General features: G+C 35.6%; 1 protein-coding gene across 1 annotated transcript in view; it reads right to left on the reverse strand.

Moving 5' to 3' along the window:
• CNTN5 (contactin 5) overlaps positions 1–18,273 on the reverse strand; it is a 671,487-nt gene that overhangs the window by 142,571 nt on the left and 510,643 nt on the right. The window contains exon 13 of the mRNA XM_010848232.1: positions 14,113–14,233. Coding sequence (XP_010846534.1) covers positions 14,113–14,233 — 121 coding nt within the window. The remainder of the gene's footprint in view (positions 1–14,112; positions 14,234–18,273) is intronic.

Raw genomic sequence — 18,273 nt, forward strand, 5'->3', positions numbered from 1 at the left:
TCACCTCTTCCCCATGTTAGTCTTATAAAATTGGAATTTTATGATATTTATCTTGGTTAATATAATTTGTGAATGACATGTATTTGTCATTGGGATATTAACTCCTTGTGAACTGTGAGCTAAAATGGCTTGTGCTGTTTTTGGCTGAAGCATTTGATTACTAATGTGAGACTTTACACATCACTACATTTAAAATGTTTATTTAAAGAATCCTGTGTTCCTTTTTAGAAAAATACAAACACTTCTTGGTCAATTATTACAAACTTCAGGTGAAAGTTAAATTAAGCAACAATTTCAAGTAGTTAGGCAGGCATAAACACTTAATGTACTTTTATATAAGTTGGAGTTGTGCACTCTAAATATATTCCAATATGTGTTACTCTCCATCCATCGAAGGTGATCTTTCTGAAATGGAAAATAGATATTTGAGTGTCTATTGTGAAAACTAGCAAGAATAATTAAAAATAATCAACTTGTTTATTTAAAACCTCAAGCAACCCAGACACTATCCTGAAATTAATTTAGTAGCTAGTGTTACACAAATTCTAAGAACAGATGAGTTGAAGAAATCCTGTGGGAAAATAACATATGGGGTGCTAAAATATGCTAGGTATCGTGCTTCTGCAAAGCTTTCTATAAATCCAATATTGGATTTATTGTGTATGACTCATTACAACTCTGTAATGCAAATTAAGATCAAAAAATAACATATGCCTATATGGGCTTTAAATTTTTTCAATCTCACTATTCATTTATGAATAATTTATAGATATCCTGTGACATATTTTCCTAAATATACCATGAAGTAAATTTGGAATTATTATCTCCAAAGACACTTTAGGACTACATGTTTATAAAGTCATTCATTTTAAGACAGCTGCACCCTTGGCAATACTGTGGCCTAAACTATAAAGAAAGCAGTAGACTTTCTTTAATATGTTATTCTCTGAAGCAAAAATTTGCAATTATTCTCATTTAGTTGTTCTCCAGTATCTACCAGGGATTGGTTCCGAGATCCCTCCTCAGATGCAAAAATTTGGGGATGCTTAAGTCCCTTATATAGAAATGGATAATATTTGCATATAATTTACACAATCATCCTGTATACTTTAAATCTTCTCTGGATTAATTGTAATAAATCTAAATGCTATCCAAATACTTGTAAAAACAATGTAAATGCTATTTAAATAATTACCTATACAACAAATTTAATTTTTGCTTTTTGGAACTTTCTAAGATATTTTCCCCCCAATATTTTTGATCCACTGTTTTTGAGTCTGCAGATACAGAATCCACAGATACAGAGAGTTGACTATATTTAGATTTTCTTTCATGATGTTCCTTGATACCAACACCTTGTTCTACAAGCTATTTATTTGAGACCAGGGACATGTCTCACAGTCATGGAAGTGAACAAAAGTTGACAAACATGTATCTGGGGGTCATTAGTTTTATATTTTAACTAAGAGCAAATCAATTGGCCCCTTAGGACTTAGAAAAGAATAAGTATTACTTCCTAAGTGCTTAACTTATTGGGCAATGGCTGAGATATAATGGAGTAAGAACTGTCTTAGTGGTTTCTTGATGATTACTTGCTTATCTGAGGTTTTTTTTTGTTGTTGTTGTTGTTCTACAACTGTAAGAAGATATTTATCACTATGAAATGTACCATTAGAGCCCAGCACAGATTGAAAAAAGACTATTGTCATATGGTGACAGTGAACTTGGTGTAATCCCTATGCCACCATGTAATTCATTAGGAGAAATAGAGACAGTGGGCTTTTGCAGAAGCACTTAAATAGAGCAGTCCTGGAGGTTGGATAATTTGTAACAGATGTTCCATATAATGAATGGATTACGGGAGAGTGTCTGCAATGCAGACTATCTCATTCAGTGGGTATGATCGATGCTTCTTATTAGCTTGACTTAACATTCTGTGAACTGAGGTTGTGAGACAAATATGTGAGCTTTGATTTACTGATACACACAGATCAGGTAATAAAATCTCTTTGAAACAGAGATTAGGTATTTCAAATGAAGTTTACTAATACAGTCTTATTTCTTGAGCTGGCACAAAAAATAATTATATGAACCAATAACTGCCTGAACTTGTTTTATGCCATATTTTTCTGTGATTAATGTGCACTAGAATTAACCAAATTAGAACATTGACAAACGAGGAAGCTGACAATTTAGTATAGATGATTAATTTTTGTTAACTTATGTGATTTAGGAAAAAATTCCTTTGTTTGAAATTCTGTACTTTTGGCCTAGAATGTTTTAAAAGCTAAGACATAATTCCAGAGGAACTTGAAAACCATTCATACCATTTGTTTTCAATTTAAAAAATCTAAGTACTTATTTCACAAGTACTTCCAAATCTTTTAGTGTCCTCAGTGGTGTTTATAAAGGCTTTTTACTTTAATTTTAATTTTTGCATTGCTTCATTGCCAACTAAAAGTATGCAAAATTCCATGTAAACATTTATATAATGAATATTTATGTTCTTAAAACATTAAAGACTATGATATAAATCAACTTATAATATTTTTGGGGGGTTCATTTCATATGCTATCAAGCTGATTACTTTTAGATAGGCAGATAGTGATGATTGTCACTGGTAGAAAAGCAGTAATCTTAGGACCCTATTATAGCTTGATCTACACATCTTTTCTAGAATGAAATATAATTTGTGCATTTAACTTTTTTTTATTCAGGCTTAGCCTCTTGGTGACTTTGTGTAACTGTACTTCAACCTCTTTAGTATTTGTTTCACACATGGGAAATTCTCTTGTATGCTAAGGTAGCTATTGCAGTTTGCTCAAAGATGGAGCCCCTTACAATGGAATCTACAATGCAAAAAAACACACTAATATAAGCAATCCACTTCTGGGAAGTGAGGCAAAGTTTCATCGACTCAGTTAACTGAGTATACTGAGATGGTCCTAACGGTATTTCACAGTTCATACTAATGACAGTAAACCTGCAGAGAACACAGTTATGCCAGGCTTAAAAACATGCTAATTTGGCCCTGAGGAAGGAGAAGCAACCAAAATGCTCCCACTCACCTTTGGAATGCTTATCAAAGTGTAATTGAACAAGATGGACAGAACAATCATAAAGTTATGGGATATTTCATCAGTGGATAATCAGATAGGATTGCCTGTTGGATAAATGTAGACCATTTTCTTGTTTATAGGTACCATGAAAAACAATGATTCATCTTCCTAATCTTAATAATTAGGGAAACATATTCTTCATCTAGTGAAGAATATCAGCAACAGTGTCTTGCATTTTCTGAAAAGCATTCCACCACTTGAAATCTCAATTCATTTTCCTATTAAATCTGCAAATTGGATATATGTCCCCATTTTACAAATGAAGAATCCGGAAGAGGTAAAATGACTTGCCTCCAGTTATCCAGGAGATAAAGAGTTAGATCTAAATCTTGGCCTGGGGTTATTTTTAGACTGCTACAATGTATGGGCTGGGTAACCTGGCTTCTATCACAGCCATTTTAAACAAAATGAGTTATCTTTAAGTTGGGCTATTGAGATTCAGCAAACATTTACAGTGCACCAGCTATAAATTAGTGCAGTGTTAAGTGCACAGTTGCCCAAAGATCTTTTCTCCAAACACAGCACAAGTACAGTAGATCTTTTCCCACTACTTTTTGCACACTTTGAATCTATGCAGTTTTATTTTCTCACAGCAATAATTAACCTTGCAGCTGTCATTTTTATGTCTCAGCTTTTCAATACTTGACCACTTTGACTTCTGTAGAGGTAATTCTCTGCTTTAATAAACTGCTTTTATTGGTAAAAGTAGGAACTATTTTTTCCTTTTCTTCTGAGTTTTTTAGGTACCTCACCAATGATTTGCAAATTTCCAAAGGCAAAATCTACTGATATACACAAGCTATAACATAGGAACCCATGTACTCATGACTGCCAATCCTTACATATAATGTATTAAATTAGATTTTCTCCATAAGTACTAAGCAACATGTATTACATAATTTAGTTTAGAAAAAATAGAAATAAAAAAAAAAAACCCATCAATTTGAAAGATGTTTTTTAATCAAGAATGAGTGACTTATTCTTTTTTCTTTTTTTACTCATCATCTGGTGTTCAGTTTCATCCCTACTCTTTCACCTCACTTGCTCTAACTCATTAGAGAGTTAATTGCCTTTGTAATTCCAAATTAAGGAGTAGTGAAATGGAAACATTACCTTTGCCAGGTGTTTGGGAGGACAAAATCCAATTTGCAGTAAAAGTTTCTTCCAATCAGTGTTAGCCCTCTGTTCAGGCTGCATGGATTTTGTGTGGATTAATGAAGAATCATTCAGAGTCCAGGCTATATGTTGTATTGTGTTACACAAAATCAAGAAAATAATTAATAATTGAGTATTCTGGAATATAAATTGAAATAAAACAAGATTTGGGGATAGAAACTGAAGTGAACTTACCAATTTTGTATTAACTTCTTTGGGGATATGACAAGTCATTGTGTTGACATTCAGCAGAATTTTTGCTTGGAACTTGGATTCCACATGTGGATATCAAAAAAGGGCCATGTAATAATGAATATGCCCTGCAAAACTATTCTGGGCTTCCCCTGAAAACAAATTACTACTCAATACTCAAAAGACATGCTAAAACAATTTATGTAAAATTCATAGAAAACAATACATTCAGGGAAATAAAAAGGTTAGGTTTCAGAAAGTTTAGGTTCAAAAGGTTAGGTTTCCTAAACCAACTGGTGGTTGGTTTAGGCTGTGTCTACATAAAGTATATGAAAAGGAGGTACAATGACATTTCCAAACAATTCAAACAAATGAACAGACATATTAAATGTACTTCCGATATTTCAGCTAAGCAATATTGGTGACCTTAAGGACATCCTTTTGAACATCAAAGACCATTTTTGTTTGTTTGTTTGTTTTGTGCTGTTTTGTCTTCAAGGCTTTTAACATAATTCACCCATAGGTAGATGAACATCAAAGCTTTGAAAGAACAGCAACTGCCAGTGGGTGGAAGGTCAGGCACTTTTTAAAGCAATTGGCTTGGGGCTAGTGCACTGGGATGACCCAGAGGGATGGTATGGGGAGGGAGTTGGAAGCGGGGTTCAGGATTGGGAACATGTGTATACCCGTGGTGGATTCATGTTGATGTATGGCAAAACCAATACAATATTGTAAAGTAATTAGCCTCTAATTAAAATAAATAAATTTATTTATTTATTAAAAAAAAAAAAGCAATTGGCAATTTTTTCCTTGCTTAATAATTGGAAGAAAGTTTAAAATGAGAGAACAAGGAGAGATCATTTAGAAAGAGGTCTATTATTGACTGATGCTTACTATTCCTAAGGGTATTTGTCTCTGAGGCTGGTTTCCTTATCTGTAAATTGGAAATAAAAATAGTAACCTTCTCATATTGTTTTTATAGGACATTCTAGATATATAAAATGAAATAATTCATAGAGATACTTTAGCACAGTTCTTGGCATATAGGAAAAACTTAACAAATATTAGCTATTTTATCAATAGAGCTTATGATCAGAAAGCAAAATGTGCTGCTCATATATCTGTAATCATACTCTTTGTATTATATTATAAAAAATGTTCCTTCATGTTGGGGACATAAGTTGCTTATGAGTAGCTGTAACAGTGCCTGTTACATATTGTGCATGCGTGCGAAGTCGCTTCAGTCGTGTCCAGTTCTTTGTGACCCTATGGACTGTCACTCCTCTGTCCATGGAATTCTCCCAGGCAAGAATATTGGAGTGGGTTGTCATGCCCCACCTCCAGGGGATCTTCCCGACCTAGGGATGGAACCCTGGTCTTCTGTGTCTCCTGCACTGGCAGGCGGGTTCTTGACCACTTGTGCCACTTGGGAAGCCCTCTGCCACGTAAAGGGCTAAATTTGAGCAACCTGCTTAAAGTCACACACTTAGTAAGAGCTTATGGGGATGTGAAACATTCTGTCTGACTTCAAACCTTACACTTTCCTTAAGATACTGCACAGCTTTGCATACATCATCACTTACCTCTCTCCATCTACTCTGATTTCATTATTACACTGAATTTGCCCTTGCAAAGGTCATCAATTATTTAAAACTGCTCAAACCAGTGGTCTCTATTTGTTCTTGATTTACTTGCATTTGACACTGAGGCCTATTTTCTCCTTCCTGAAATTTCCTTTTCCTGTCCCTAAGGTTTGGTTTTTTTTATCTTCCACTTAGTTGCTCTGTCTGGCAGCTCCTTCCCAATCTTCTTGTAGCTTCGTCCTCTTCCTCAACGTCAGAGTTTCTGAAGCTTATGTCTTGAGCTTCTTCTCCTTCTCATTCTTCACATGCTGTCTTTGCAATTTCATTTTCATCTCATCGTGCTGAAATTTACATCTCAGCTCAACCCTATTCTCTCCTGATCTCCGTAGCCACAAATCTATTTACTGACTGGGTATTTCTCTCTGAACAGCCTTATCTTAACTGCTCTTCCTTCACCCCCCAATTCACCTATCTCCTTATCTTCCAGATAAATTGAAAAGCATGATCATTCTTCACTAGGATGGCCACTTAATTTATCATCTAAACCTGGACAATTTTGAGAGAAAGGACTTCATCAATAATTATGCTGGCTCTCTGAGTTTAACCTGGAACTGCCTTGGTCTAAGCAGACTGTGGTCCCAGCATTACCACTGGGATTTATCCTGGCCTCCTATTCTCATTTTTGCATAAGGTGAGCCACCAAGTTCTGTAGATCTTGTCTCCTTCCTAGCTGTTTAGTATGTGTGTTTCTTTCCATCTCAATTACCATTGTGTTTTATCAGACCCTTCTTATTTCTTATCAGGATTATTGCCATGGTCTCCCATTTGGTCTCATGCTCCTCTAAAACACCCCCTGCTTTGTCAGAATGATCCTCTTAAAGTGCATATCTAATTACATGCCTTTCCAGTTTGGGTCCTCTAATGACTAACTGTAATCTATGGCATAAAAGATAAGTTCTTTCCCATGACATCAGAAGGCACTTATAACCAATCCCGCCTCACCACTTATCCTTCTTACACACTAGAACTGTCTCAGCATATAGTAGGTACTCACTAAACAATAAATAAAATCAGGATCTAAAACATAACCCCACATACCAAGAACTTGCTTCAACAAGTTTACTAAGTGAGAAGTAATAGTAAATGTCATTTTTATAATAGGATGGATGCATAAAAAATCATGTAAGATTTGTGGAGCAAAATACACAGTGAATTGTGATTACCTTTCAATTTGTGATTCAGAAACATGTGTGATATAAAACCTATTTGATTAGATTTTTCTTAAAATGGAAGAGTGAAGTCAATGTACTTGTTTCAAAATAGCAAAATGCTCCCCAGAAAGTCCAAGTCAGTTGATGGAAATACCAGTTCCTAAAAGAGAACTTGGCTTCCAGCAGGCACTCAATATTTGTTGAGTGGCTAAATATAAGAAATTTACTCTCCATCAATTGGTTGTCTATATACAGTGACAATTCACTTGTTCATTTTATGTATAACTGTGGCAAGCATTTGGTCATTTGATCAAATCACTTCAGTCAACTATCATTTCAGTAAACCAAACTAAATGTTGCCCAGAAAATCCACAGTCAAAAATGTTACTTTTGAGTCAGTTGTTAGAGTTCCACAGATTAGCAAGCAACCACATGAAAAGTACAAGAGAAAAAAACTAAGCTGCTATTCAGTCTGTAAGAGAAATTGTATAGGTGTCAATCAAACTAATTAATGTAGAAAATGTCTAAGCAAGTGATTTGTATGCATTAATTATTTAAAAAGCCTTACCCAACACTAGTGACAGTAGTGATCTAAAATTCCCACAATGCTATACAGGATATTCCAATAAGACTTTGCAATGAATTAGATTAGATTTTCTTCTAGATGAGGACATTTTATTTTATATCTCAATTTTAAAGCTTTTTTAAATATTGGAAAAACCAATATATTAACTGAATAATTTCTATTCTGCTCTAAAGTAGAAATTATTGGCAAATTTGTTTAATATTAATATTAACATTAAAATTACACTGAAAGCATTTGTTATTGTTCTTTTGAGCCTCAAATACCAGTACATCATCAAACCCAGCTTTGTTTTTTTGTGATTTATAGCTCTTTTTCTTTTTCCCTGGAGACTCTTTTGATTCCAAGACATTACTCCACCATATAAAGGCTTGTGCAAACTTCAAACCTGTCATTTCATATTAAATTAGTGGTGGAAAAGGAAAACTGTGCGAACTCTGGATAGCTGTGCCAAACACTTGTGCATTTTATTTATTTGTTTTTTTAATTTTATTTTATTTTTAAATTTTACATGATTGTATTAGTTTTGCCAAATATCAAAATGAATCCGCCACGGGTATACATGTGTTCCCCATCCTGAACCCTCCTCCCTCCTCCCTCCCCATACCATCCCTCTGGGTCGTCCCAGTGCACTAGCCCCAAGCATCCAGTATCGTGCATCGAACCTGGACTGGCAACTCATTTCTTACATGATATTTTACATGTTCACTTGTGCATTTTAAAGCTTGAAACTTTAGTAGTGGTCAGATGGTAAAATACATTTATATCAGTTTAGAATCTACACATTTCAAAAGGGTAGTCCTTTGAGAGATATAAAGACAGAGCACATTAATATTGGTTAATTCTCAAACCTACATGTATAAGAAATATATTCAAGATTTTCACTGAGCTTGAGTTTCCTTTTGTATGTGCACTTGTATCTCTCCAAGGACAAAAGGCAGAAAACTTGAGAATTTTTCTCTCTTGCTGGTGAGGATCACTGAAAAGTATATCTTGGAGACAATCTGGAGAGTATTTAATCAAAGTTTCCAAGTTGGTTTCCATCAGATGGTAACTGGTATCTTTAGATTATTTTCAACTATTTGAAAACAAAACAGATAACACTTCACAACTAGCTAAAATGTAAATCCTCTTTTTTTTTTTTTTCTGTTGACTGAGTGACTTCACTTTCACTTTTCACTTCCATGCATTGGAGAAGGAAATGGCAACCCACTCCAGTGTTCTTGCCTGGAGAATCCCAGGGATGGGGGAGCCTGGTGGGCTGCCGTCTATGGGGTCGCACAGAGTCAGACACGACTGAAGCGACTTAGCAGCAGTAGCAGCAGCAGAGTGAAATTATCTGGTCTAGTAACACTGGCTACCTCATGATAAAAGATTTTAGTGAAAATTTAAATAGAAATATAAATTAATGATTACTTCAACATAATGAACAAAATCTTTCAAAACATAAGGCTCTTGAGGTAGAATAATAAAAAATGATCTTTTGTATAAAAAGCTGATGAAACCTCTGAGGAGGCTTTAATATCCTATTTTTATAGATGAACAAACACATTAAAACAACTTTGTTATAACTGATCCTCCCCATTGCTGAAGTCCTTTTGTTCCTGTAGCTTCGTACATAATTTAATGCTGTGCCTGGATGACTTCATGGTGTATTACTTGTGCAGTCACACAGGGTCCCTGTCTTAGAAGGTCCCTATACTTGGATTTAATGTTCTGCTGTCACTGTCTTAAGATTCTTGTCAAACTTTTGCATGAAGGTCTCTGCATTTTCATTTTGCACCAGGACCCACAATTTATGAAGTCAGTCCTAACGCTATGCCTATGGATTTTCATAGCATTTCATTATTTCCCCTAAAAGATGTAGGTTATCTAGGGAGCTTCCTTCACTGGTGTTTCTCACCCCATTCCCAAAGGTGGTTCTCACACTAGCGGACAAGAGGATAGAGAGTCGCTTGGTCTCTCACAGAGGGCTGAGATCTTGGCATCTACATCTGTTTCTATTCTGTAGCAGGGCTTGCTACAGAGCAGGTGCCAGATGAATGGGTGAGTGAATAAATAAACAGAAAATTATCAACAAATGCCTGTGACTTATTTAATAGGCACAACAAATTCTTAATAGCTTCTGTTTTGAAATAAAAAGTGACAAGGTTGATCAGCAGAGACTAAAGGTAAAATATTCAAGGAAAAATATTGTAAAGAATAAATGGAGTTGAACTGATGAGATGTTTGAAGCAAGTAAGATTGAAAGACATTCTGAACTCCAGGTTGAATCAAAAGTGATAGATGGAAGGAGGAATGAATAGTTAAAAGCAGTCAGATTTTTCTCAATAAATTGTGTCCTGAAGTAGATTCTTTCTTCTCAAATTCAGTTTAATACAAGTCATAGTTATCTCATAAATTGTATTTAAGGGAATAAAACTTGTCATCCAAGTTTGGGGAAAAGAGGGTATACAGGCAGTGCATTCAGAAAGAACCAAGAGATTGTGGATTGTCTTTGACTATGCCAAGAGTTTCTTGATCTACTGTTTTGCATTAATAACAGAGCAATCTGAATAAAAATTTGTATGAAGAAGTGCATTTTTTATTGTTTCATCTGCCTGAGGGCAGAATAGACAGAGCTCAGGCTCGGGTTCCCAGTCAGTTTAGCTAAACACATTTTATTCTTTAAACTGTGATAGTTTCTTACCCTTATATTCTCTTTGGGAAACATATTTCTGACAGTCAGTTTGTAAAATAAAATAACAAAAACTAATACTTCTTTCTCTGTTGTGTTTTATGTTATGTTTGGTCACCTCTCATAATGTTTGGGGAGGAAGGCAATGGCAACCCACTCCAGTACTCTTGCCTGGAAAAATCCCATGGATGAAGGAGCCTGGTAGGCTGCAGTCCATGGGGTCACTAGGAGTCGAACACCACTGGGCTACATCACTTTCATTTTCATGCATTGGAGAAGGAAATGGCAACCCACTCCAGTGTTCTTGCCTGGAGAATCCCAGGGACCGTGGAGCCTGGTGGGCTGCCATCTATGGGGTCACACAGAGGCGGACATGACTGAAGTGACTTAGCAGCAGCAGCAGCAGCATAATGCTTGGGAGTATCAGTTCTTTATAAACTGTGTATTCCCGTCAGTGAGGTTTTCCCTTAATGCTCTATCTCCTTTACCATGGAGAATATAATACAGTTTTATCCATCTTTAAAGAGGTTCCCTGTAGCATTATCTAGATTTACTTTCTCTCTTGTTGCTATATCACACTTGAGTAAGTGACTTAAATTGTGCACAGATGTCCAGGTGTGGCTTTAATTTCTTTTTATATTCTGGCAAAATAACTTATTTTAAGTTCATTACTTCTATTATGGGTCTCCAAATTATGCATGGTGCTGTTATTAGGCTGGTTCACTGAATATTAAGTATATGAGAGCAAGCAATTTTATGCTTCAGATGATTATTTATGGGAAAATTCAATTTTTGGAGGATGATAATAATGGTGGAATAGAGGTGAATAATAGCACTGACATTCACAAGCAAAATAAAACAACAGTGGAAACAAGCATTTGGGGGAAAGATAGCTTTCAAGCAGTGCGTGAGAAGAGAAGCAGGGAGCAGCTCTAGTCGGGGAAGCTCAGATTCTAAACAAGCATTGATGAGGTCTTGGGGCCACACACCTGAGCCCCAATCTAGTGTGCATGTGGGGCCAGGTGAAGAACTGCAGGATTTGGTGAGATGTGCAAAAGAATTTCATAGACTTTCTCTAATGGGAAAGGAGACAATCTCCTAGGTTATCTAGGAGAATATATACTTTAGTCCCCTAAGTCTCCACGGAAATAGAATTACAGAGTTATAAAAACATATTCCTTGCTAGCTAAAAACATTCCACATTCTCTGAGCATACAATGAAGGCATCCTATACGAAGTATGGTGAAATTGTCTTTACCATTCTCATTTTATAACACTCTTGACTAAGTGTGCTTTAAGGATTCTGCTGCTAAAATTGTAATCATCATTAGAAAACCTTCATCTAGAAAGCTTAGCTTTGGTCCTGTCACCTGAACAATAGTTCAGAATGCCCCAAGTTTACAAACCAATGGTTGGAGGAGTGGGAGAAAGAAGAAGACAGGGTAAAACTAGTTTGAGTTTCATTTTACAACATTAAAAGCTGCAATATTCAAGCATCTGAGTTCCTTCAATGACCAGGAAACTTCAGAAAGAAAAAAAAAAAACAACTGAACCTTTACTTCAACTTTTAAATCTGTCTGAGACCAACCAGGCAGAAGAGGCAAGCTATTTTTACTAGTTTTAGAAAAATAATACAAGTATATAATAGAAAATTGGTGACTTAAAACAACTCACTTCAAATGAAAGCTTGAGCTGAATGTTGCATGAATATTCAGACAATAGCAACCTATTTGAAACTGCTATTGAGTATAATTCCAAATTTCTGCATTTTATCATCTCCTAGGCATAAAGCCAAAGGCTAAAAGAACAGAACACAAAAAAGCTGAGCCTGAATTATATTCTAAATGCTATTGACTTTAATTTTACTTACAAAGCAGAATGTTACTTTGCCACTTAAATATGCCCCTCACAGCCCTGTAAAAATACCTGGCTTCTTGTTATCAGCCTCTAAATTGTGTTATTCATTTAGAAAGCTCCAATTTTAGGAGCATCATTCTAAATTACTAGGCAAGTGCTACACAATAAATACACATAATCTAAAACAGACTGTAGTGAGAGAAGAAAGCAATTTTCTATAAAATTGACTGCAGTGTGTGGTTTGCCATTCCAAAAGCCTTGTAACTTGAAAGGCATAAAGGAAAAATTTTAGCTAAATGAAATATCATGAGAGGATGAGCACTTTAAAAAGTTGATGTTTTGTAATAGAGTAATACAGATACACATTCTTCTTATAAATTTGGAGACGAGTTCAAATAACCTTCAGAATAGAAACAAACACATGCAAAAAATGAGCATGCTGCCACTCACCCAGATATACATCTGTTTCAAAACAATGTTTTATCTGGACCAATAGTAGATATAGATGCACTACCCCAAATCAATAAACCTTGGGTGACACATACAACTAAAACAGATGATGAAGCTTACATAGGCCTTGTATTTCCTGCTCAAGATTTTTATAATATTAATGAATTCTTGAAAATTATGATTGGAAAACACTCGAAGTGAGTAAAACAAGTTAATGTAAGATACAAGTTTTTGTTATGGATTGTGTAATTTTTCTTTGCAGAGATCATGCAAGGGGTCTTAGCATGCAGTAGTCACACCAGTCAAATTTGATTTTTTTGAAATCAAAAAGGGAGAGGTGGGATTCTGGTAATGTTCTAGCTCTTGTCTTAAAAAACAATTTCTTGGTATGAATACTTTATGATTTTTTTCTTTGAGCTGTATACCTATACATATATGATTTTTTTTTTATTTTTATGCAGATATATTGTATTTCCATAGAAAACAAAAAAGAAAACAAAGAAAAAAGGGGGAAAAAGAGAAAAAGGGCAGAAAGAAAGGAATGAAGGAGGCAGAGAAAGAAAGGGAAAGAGAGAGAGAAAAAGAAAGAAAGGAAGAAAGAAAAAGAGAAAATGCATGCTTAGAGCGGCATTTCCCAAACTGGCAAATAATGTGCTAAAAGAAATTAGCGCTGTAGGCATTTACTTAATTCAAATAAGATATAGCTTCATAGAGTTGTAGAATTTGGCAGGCTTGCTCATAGTTGGAAGCCACTTAACTGTCATTTCTGCACAGAGAGACTGTATGTTGACATTTTCAGACTTTTTAACAATCCTTGTCACTTAACAATTGCAAATGCCACTATATTAGGCATGCAGTTTTTCTGTTCAGGAAGCCGAATTTAGAGGTTAGTGGAGGGAAAAATTGCCTAGGGGTTCCAGTAGCTTTACATCTGGAAAACCGTATACATACACACAAAATTTTTGTTTCTCTAGTATTCAAGGGTCTTTGTGACTCAACTGTTGAAAATTTCATTTTGGCATTAAGTTGGGTAAACAACCTAGTAACCACCTAGTACTAAAGGTGTTTGGGAACCTGAAGTTGGATCTGTAGGTTTTGTCTGTTTCTAAGGAGCAAGTTACCATATAATCGTTTCAAAGGCAAAAGGTTAAGCAAGAATGACATATATTGTAAAATCGAAAGTAAAATGCACAGTATTGATGTGCTCAAAGTCCATGCACTTCAATTCCTTTGTATGATAATTTATGGTGATCATGTCTTCAGACTGCACTATTAGCATACTCACCCCTAACAAGAAGTTCTGCCTCATCTGACACACTGTCTGCTGTGGTCTGTACCCTGCAGCCATATCTCCCAGCATGCATCAGAAGGATGTTCCTGATCATTAAATCTGCAGAGGATGCTTGCTGAAAGAGGGATGAAGTGCCAGTTTAAAATGTTGCAAATCTGCCTAGTTCAAGGTGGTTTAAGGGGAACTTTGCATATTCAGTCAAAGGGCCCATTTTTGGCCTTACAATTTATCTGACGACATTTCAGAAGTCAAACATGCCCCACTTCAAGGAACACATGGAAGCTATGTTTTCAACAATTGCTAATACCACATTCGAACATTTAATATTGCATATAATGATTTAGCAGCTACAATATTTAAGAAATATTTACAAACAAATTCATATCTTTAAAAGTTTAGGAAAAATAGTGTACAAAAATTATTGCTTTGCTATTCAGAGACAGACTTATTTTTGTGGCAAGAAAGCAGTATTGAAAGGAATAACAACTCGTGGAATTACGAGACGACAGTAGTTAAAAGATTATTTTGCATGGCTTTATTGAATGGCTTCTTTTGTAGGCAACAGAATGAAGTGGTGCTTAGGTGCAAGAGTGCTGGTCCCAAGCCATATGTTTTCACTCAACAGAGATTGATTTATTCCTTCCACAACCACCACCATCAGGAGTAGGGTCAGCCTGAATCTCTGTTAATCAAAGCAATTAAAAAACATGAAGAAGACACAAAACACCCGATCCTTGTTGGGAGCACAATGATTAGAACATAGTTGAAGAACAGTTGTATCAAGGAAATCAATAAGTACCAAGGAGATTATGTTTTAGTTGTACTAGTTCATGGAATCAGTGATTATCCTATACTTTAGGATGTCGGGTATAATCTTTCATTACTTAATCTTGTCTTTCATTTACTTTAACAGGAAAGATGGATTTCCTGTTTTCATGAAGATCTGGTATTCACAATTCATGAGGTATTCTTTTCAGAGAATGACATAGCAAAACTCCAATATGCTCTTCACTTTCCATGTTGCAATTAAAAACAATCCCTGGAATGAGAGTACATGCATGCAGCTTGAAATGACATCTTCAAAAAACTCAACACTCCTGTTTCATGGGCACTTGAAAGAATGACTAATGCAAGACATGGAGAAGCACCCCTGATTAGGTATCTTTAATTTGTTGATGGAATGGGTGAATTACCTTAAAAAATGATTTGTTTGTCCTTAGAAGGCAGCGTCCTGATGAGTATTTATGAATTTAATTGTTTGCCTTCATTTTGAAATAAACTAATGGACTATATAAAATTCATGAAAGTGAGAGGAATTTCTGAAAATCTGTTGGATTTTTTTTTTTTTTTTGTCTTAGCATTCATAACAGGGTGAGAAGTTATTGGAAGTTTTTAACCTCTCAACTGATATGTATTTCTTTAAATCAATCAATTAACTGTATATTACGTTTCAGGACATTTCTTTCCAGTATTTCATTTCTGCTTTTATTTTTTTCCCCTTCCCATTAGTCTTATGATAGGAGCTTCTAAGTGTATTGAAATTTTCTCTTATGAAATAATTGTTAATACATGGTCTGGTTCAGTCATTTACAAGGGAATGCTTCTTGGTAAGAATGCATTAAAATGTCACAATAATTATTTCAAGAAATATGATATTTGTCCAGTGAATGTCCTCCACTATTCTTTTCCTTAGATAAAATTGTTACTCAAATTTCATTTTCTCATGTGTACCAGACTAAGTGCTCATTTCTTTCAAATCTGAAAAGGAAGTTTACACTTAGTAAAACCTTTGATTTCTCTTGGGGAAACAAAAGCAAACTGTAAACATCATAAGCCATACTTAGTCTCACATCTGCATAATATAACACTGTTTATGCATGCTAAGTCACTTCAGTCCTCTTTGTGACTCTAGGGACCGTTGCCTACCAGGCTCCTCTGGCCATGGGATTCTCCAGGCAAGAATACTGGATGGGTTGCTGTGCAACCCCTCCAGGAGGGATCCTCCCAACCCAGAGATCGAACCTGTGTCTCTTCCATCTATCTGCATTGGCAGGTAGGTTCTTTACCACAAGCACCAACTGAAAAGCCCTATAATTCTGTATAAAAGAGTTTAAATATTTTTACCACTTTATATAGCATGGATCCATCTTAGGTGTGAAATATCCTTTTCCCCATGGATTTCTAAGATGCTCTCCTAATAGGTACCCAGTTAAATTAGTCAAGAATAAATGTGCATACCATGGACCTAGAATAGAATCTATGTTTAATGGAAAAGCCAAGGAGAGGTCCAGAAAAGAATAGAGGACTATTCTTCTCAGAAGTAACACTTCTGAAAGACTGCACTTGGAGTTGTTTATTTTATTTTATTTTTTTACTTGCTTGTTTTTCAATTTCACAAACTGGTGGTAATTTAGCAGTAGAAAAAGTAACGATCATAAGTCATTGTTCAGGCTCATATTTTTGACAAAATTATTCCATAAAATCACATTTCTGTGATTAAGTTAAATTTCCAGATATTTTTCTTCCCAAATAATTGATTTCTTTTTGTCTTGGACAAAAGTCTTGAAACCTTTGTTCTTTTGTTAAATTATAGTGAAAGAAAAGTTTAATGGGATTAAGAAGAGACTGCAGTGAAAATCACAAAGAGGTCCAAAGAATCCAGGAGAGTGAAGTATAGATTATCTTTCTTATCCTGTCCTTTACTTGATTCCTGTAATTAATAGCATACAGTACTCTAGAAACCGGCTGAAGCTCCATCACCATCTATCAAGAATAAAGATCCTATAGCCCATTACTTATGTATTAATGCTAAGACTATGTGAGGAGTTGAAATTGTCTCATTTCAACTCATGGGGCCTATTCCTGCTCTTTTGGATTATTTCTGCATTATATTTTTACAATTCTAAACAGAGAAGATTAAAAGTAAAATGAATGGTGAACACTAAAGCTAAATTACCCTTTCAGGAGATTCACTGATTTTCATGAGAAGTAATGAGAAGAATTCACATGGGAGCCTATTATACCTAATCTCAACCCACAGTATGCAGTTCCTGGGAGAGAACTTCCACAATTTAGTGCACTTTTAATGAAATGGTTACTTAGAGCAGATGTTTGCTTTCTTAAGCTTAAAGCTCATTTTCACTTTTCTCTCTTAGGAGTTACTCTGTCTTATCTTGTTTTCTTTGACACTTGCTTTATACCCTGCCTTTCTCTTTGCTGTTTTCTTTCACTTTATGAACAAATCGCATTACGTGGTGCTTCAAAAGAACTTTCCTTGCAACCAGTGTCGTAACACAACTCTCTAAGCACAGGGCATACCTCAGAGTGGGTGCTCGATAACCATCTGTTGAATGGATGAATAAGGGGGGATCTTTAAGAAAGAGGCTCTGTTCACTCTCTGTGGGAGCAGTGGCACTTCTAAGTCATTTACATCTCTTGGTCACATAAGTTCATTCGAGCAGTTGCTAGATCACTGTAACTTTTGTTTATGATTCGGAAATAATACAGGAAATGTCATCCTTCCACTCAAGTCCAGTTCGTTATTGGCATTCACCTGGACTAAGTGTCCTGTTCACCCATCATAAGGCTGATAATTAAGACTTCCTAAAAATGGAAGCACGGTTAACTTCACTGTTCTGAGTGTCTGTTGACTCTTGCTGCCTTGAGGAAAAGTCTAATTTTGTTTCAACAGAAGGCTCCTCAGAGCATGATTCTACTTCCTATGATGAATTCTGTCCTTCTATCACATTAACTTCACATTCCTTCCTATGCAGGAATACCTCTCATAATTCAGCCTGTTCTGTTACAGAAGCTTGTTCTCCCTTCTTTGCCTGCAAAGATACTTTTAGACACAACTCAAGTGTCTCCTCCTTGTTCAAGCCTTTCTTCATGAGTTCTGCCACTGTTTAGTTTTGCTTCATTAGCACTCTGTTCCTGTCTCTGAACTACCACTTGACATTCTTGGAAGTCACCCCAGAGGTCCTCTGGGCATTCCCAGAACTGAGCTGGGCACTAGGGCAGCCAATGGTCATCAGGTGAGCCAGAGAGTACATGAATGGCTTGCTTCCTTCCTTATCTGTATCTGACAATACTTCCTCGTCCTCTTCTTTTTTCCCTCTTACAGAAATTAGAAGGAAAATAGGAAGAAACTATGGA

Source organism: Bison bison, unplaced genomic scaffold (assembly GCF_000754665.1).
Source record: "Bison bison bison isolate TAMUID 2011002044 unplaced genomic scaffold, Bison_UMD1.0 scf7180017864262, whole genome shotgun sequence".
NCBI classification, from domain to species: Eukaryota; Metazoa; Chordata; class Mammalia; order Artiodactyla; family Bovidae; genus Bison; species Bison bison.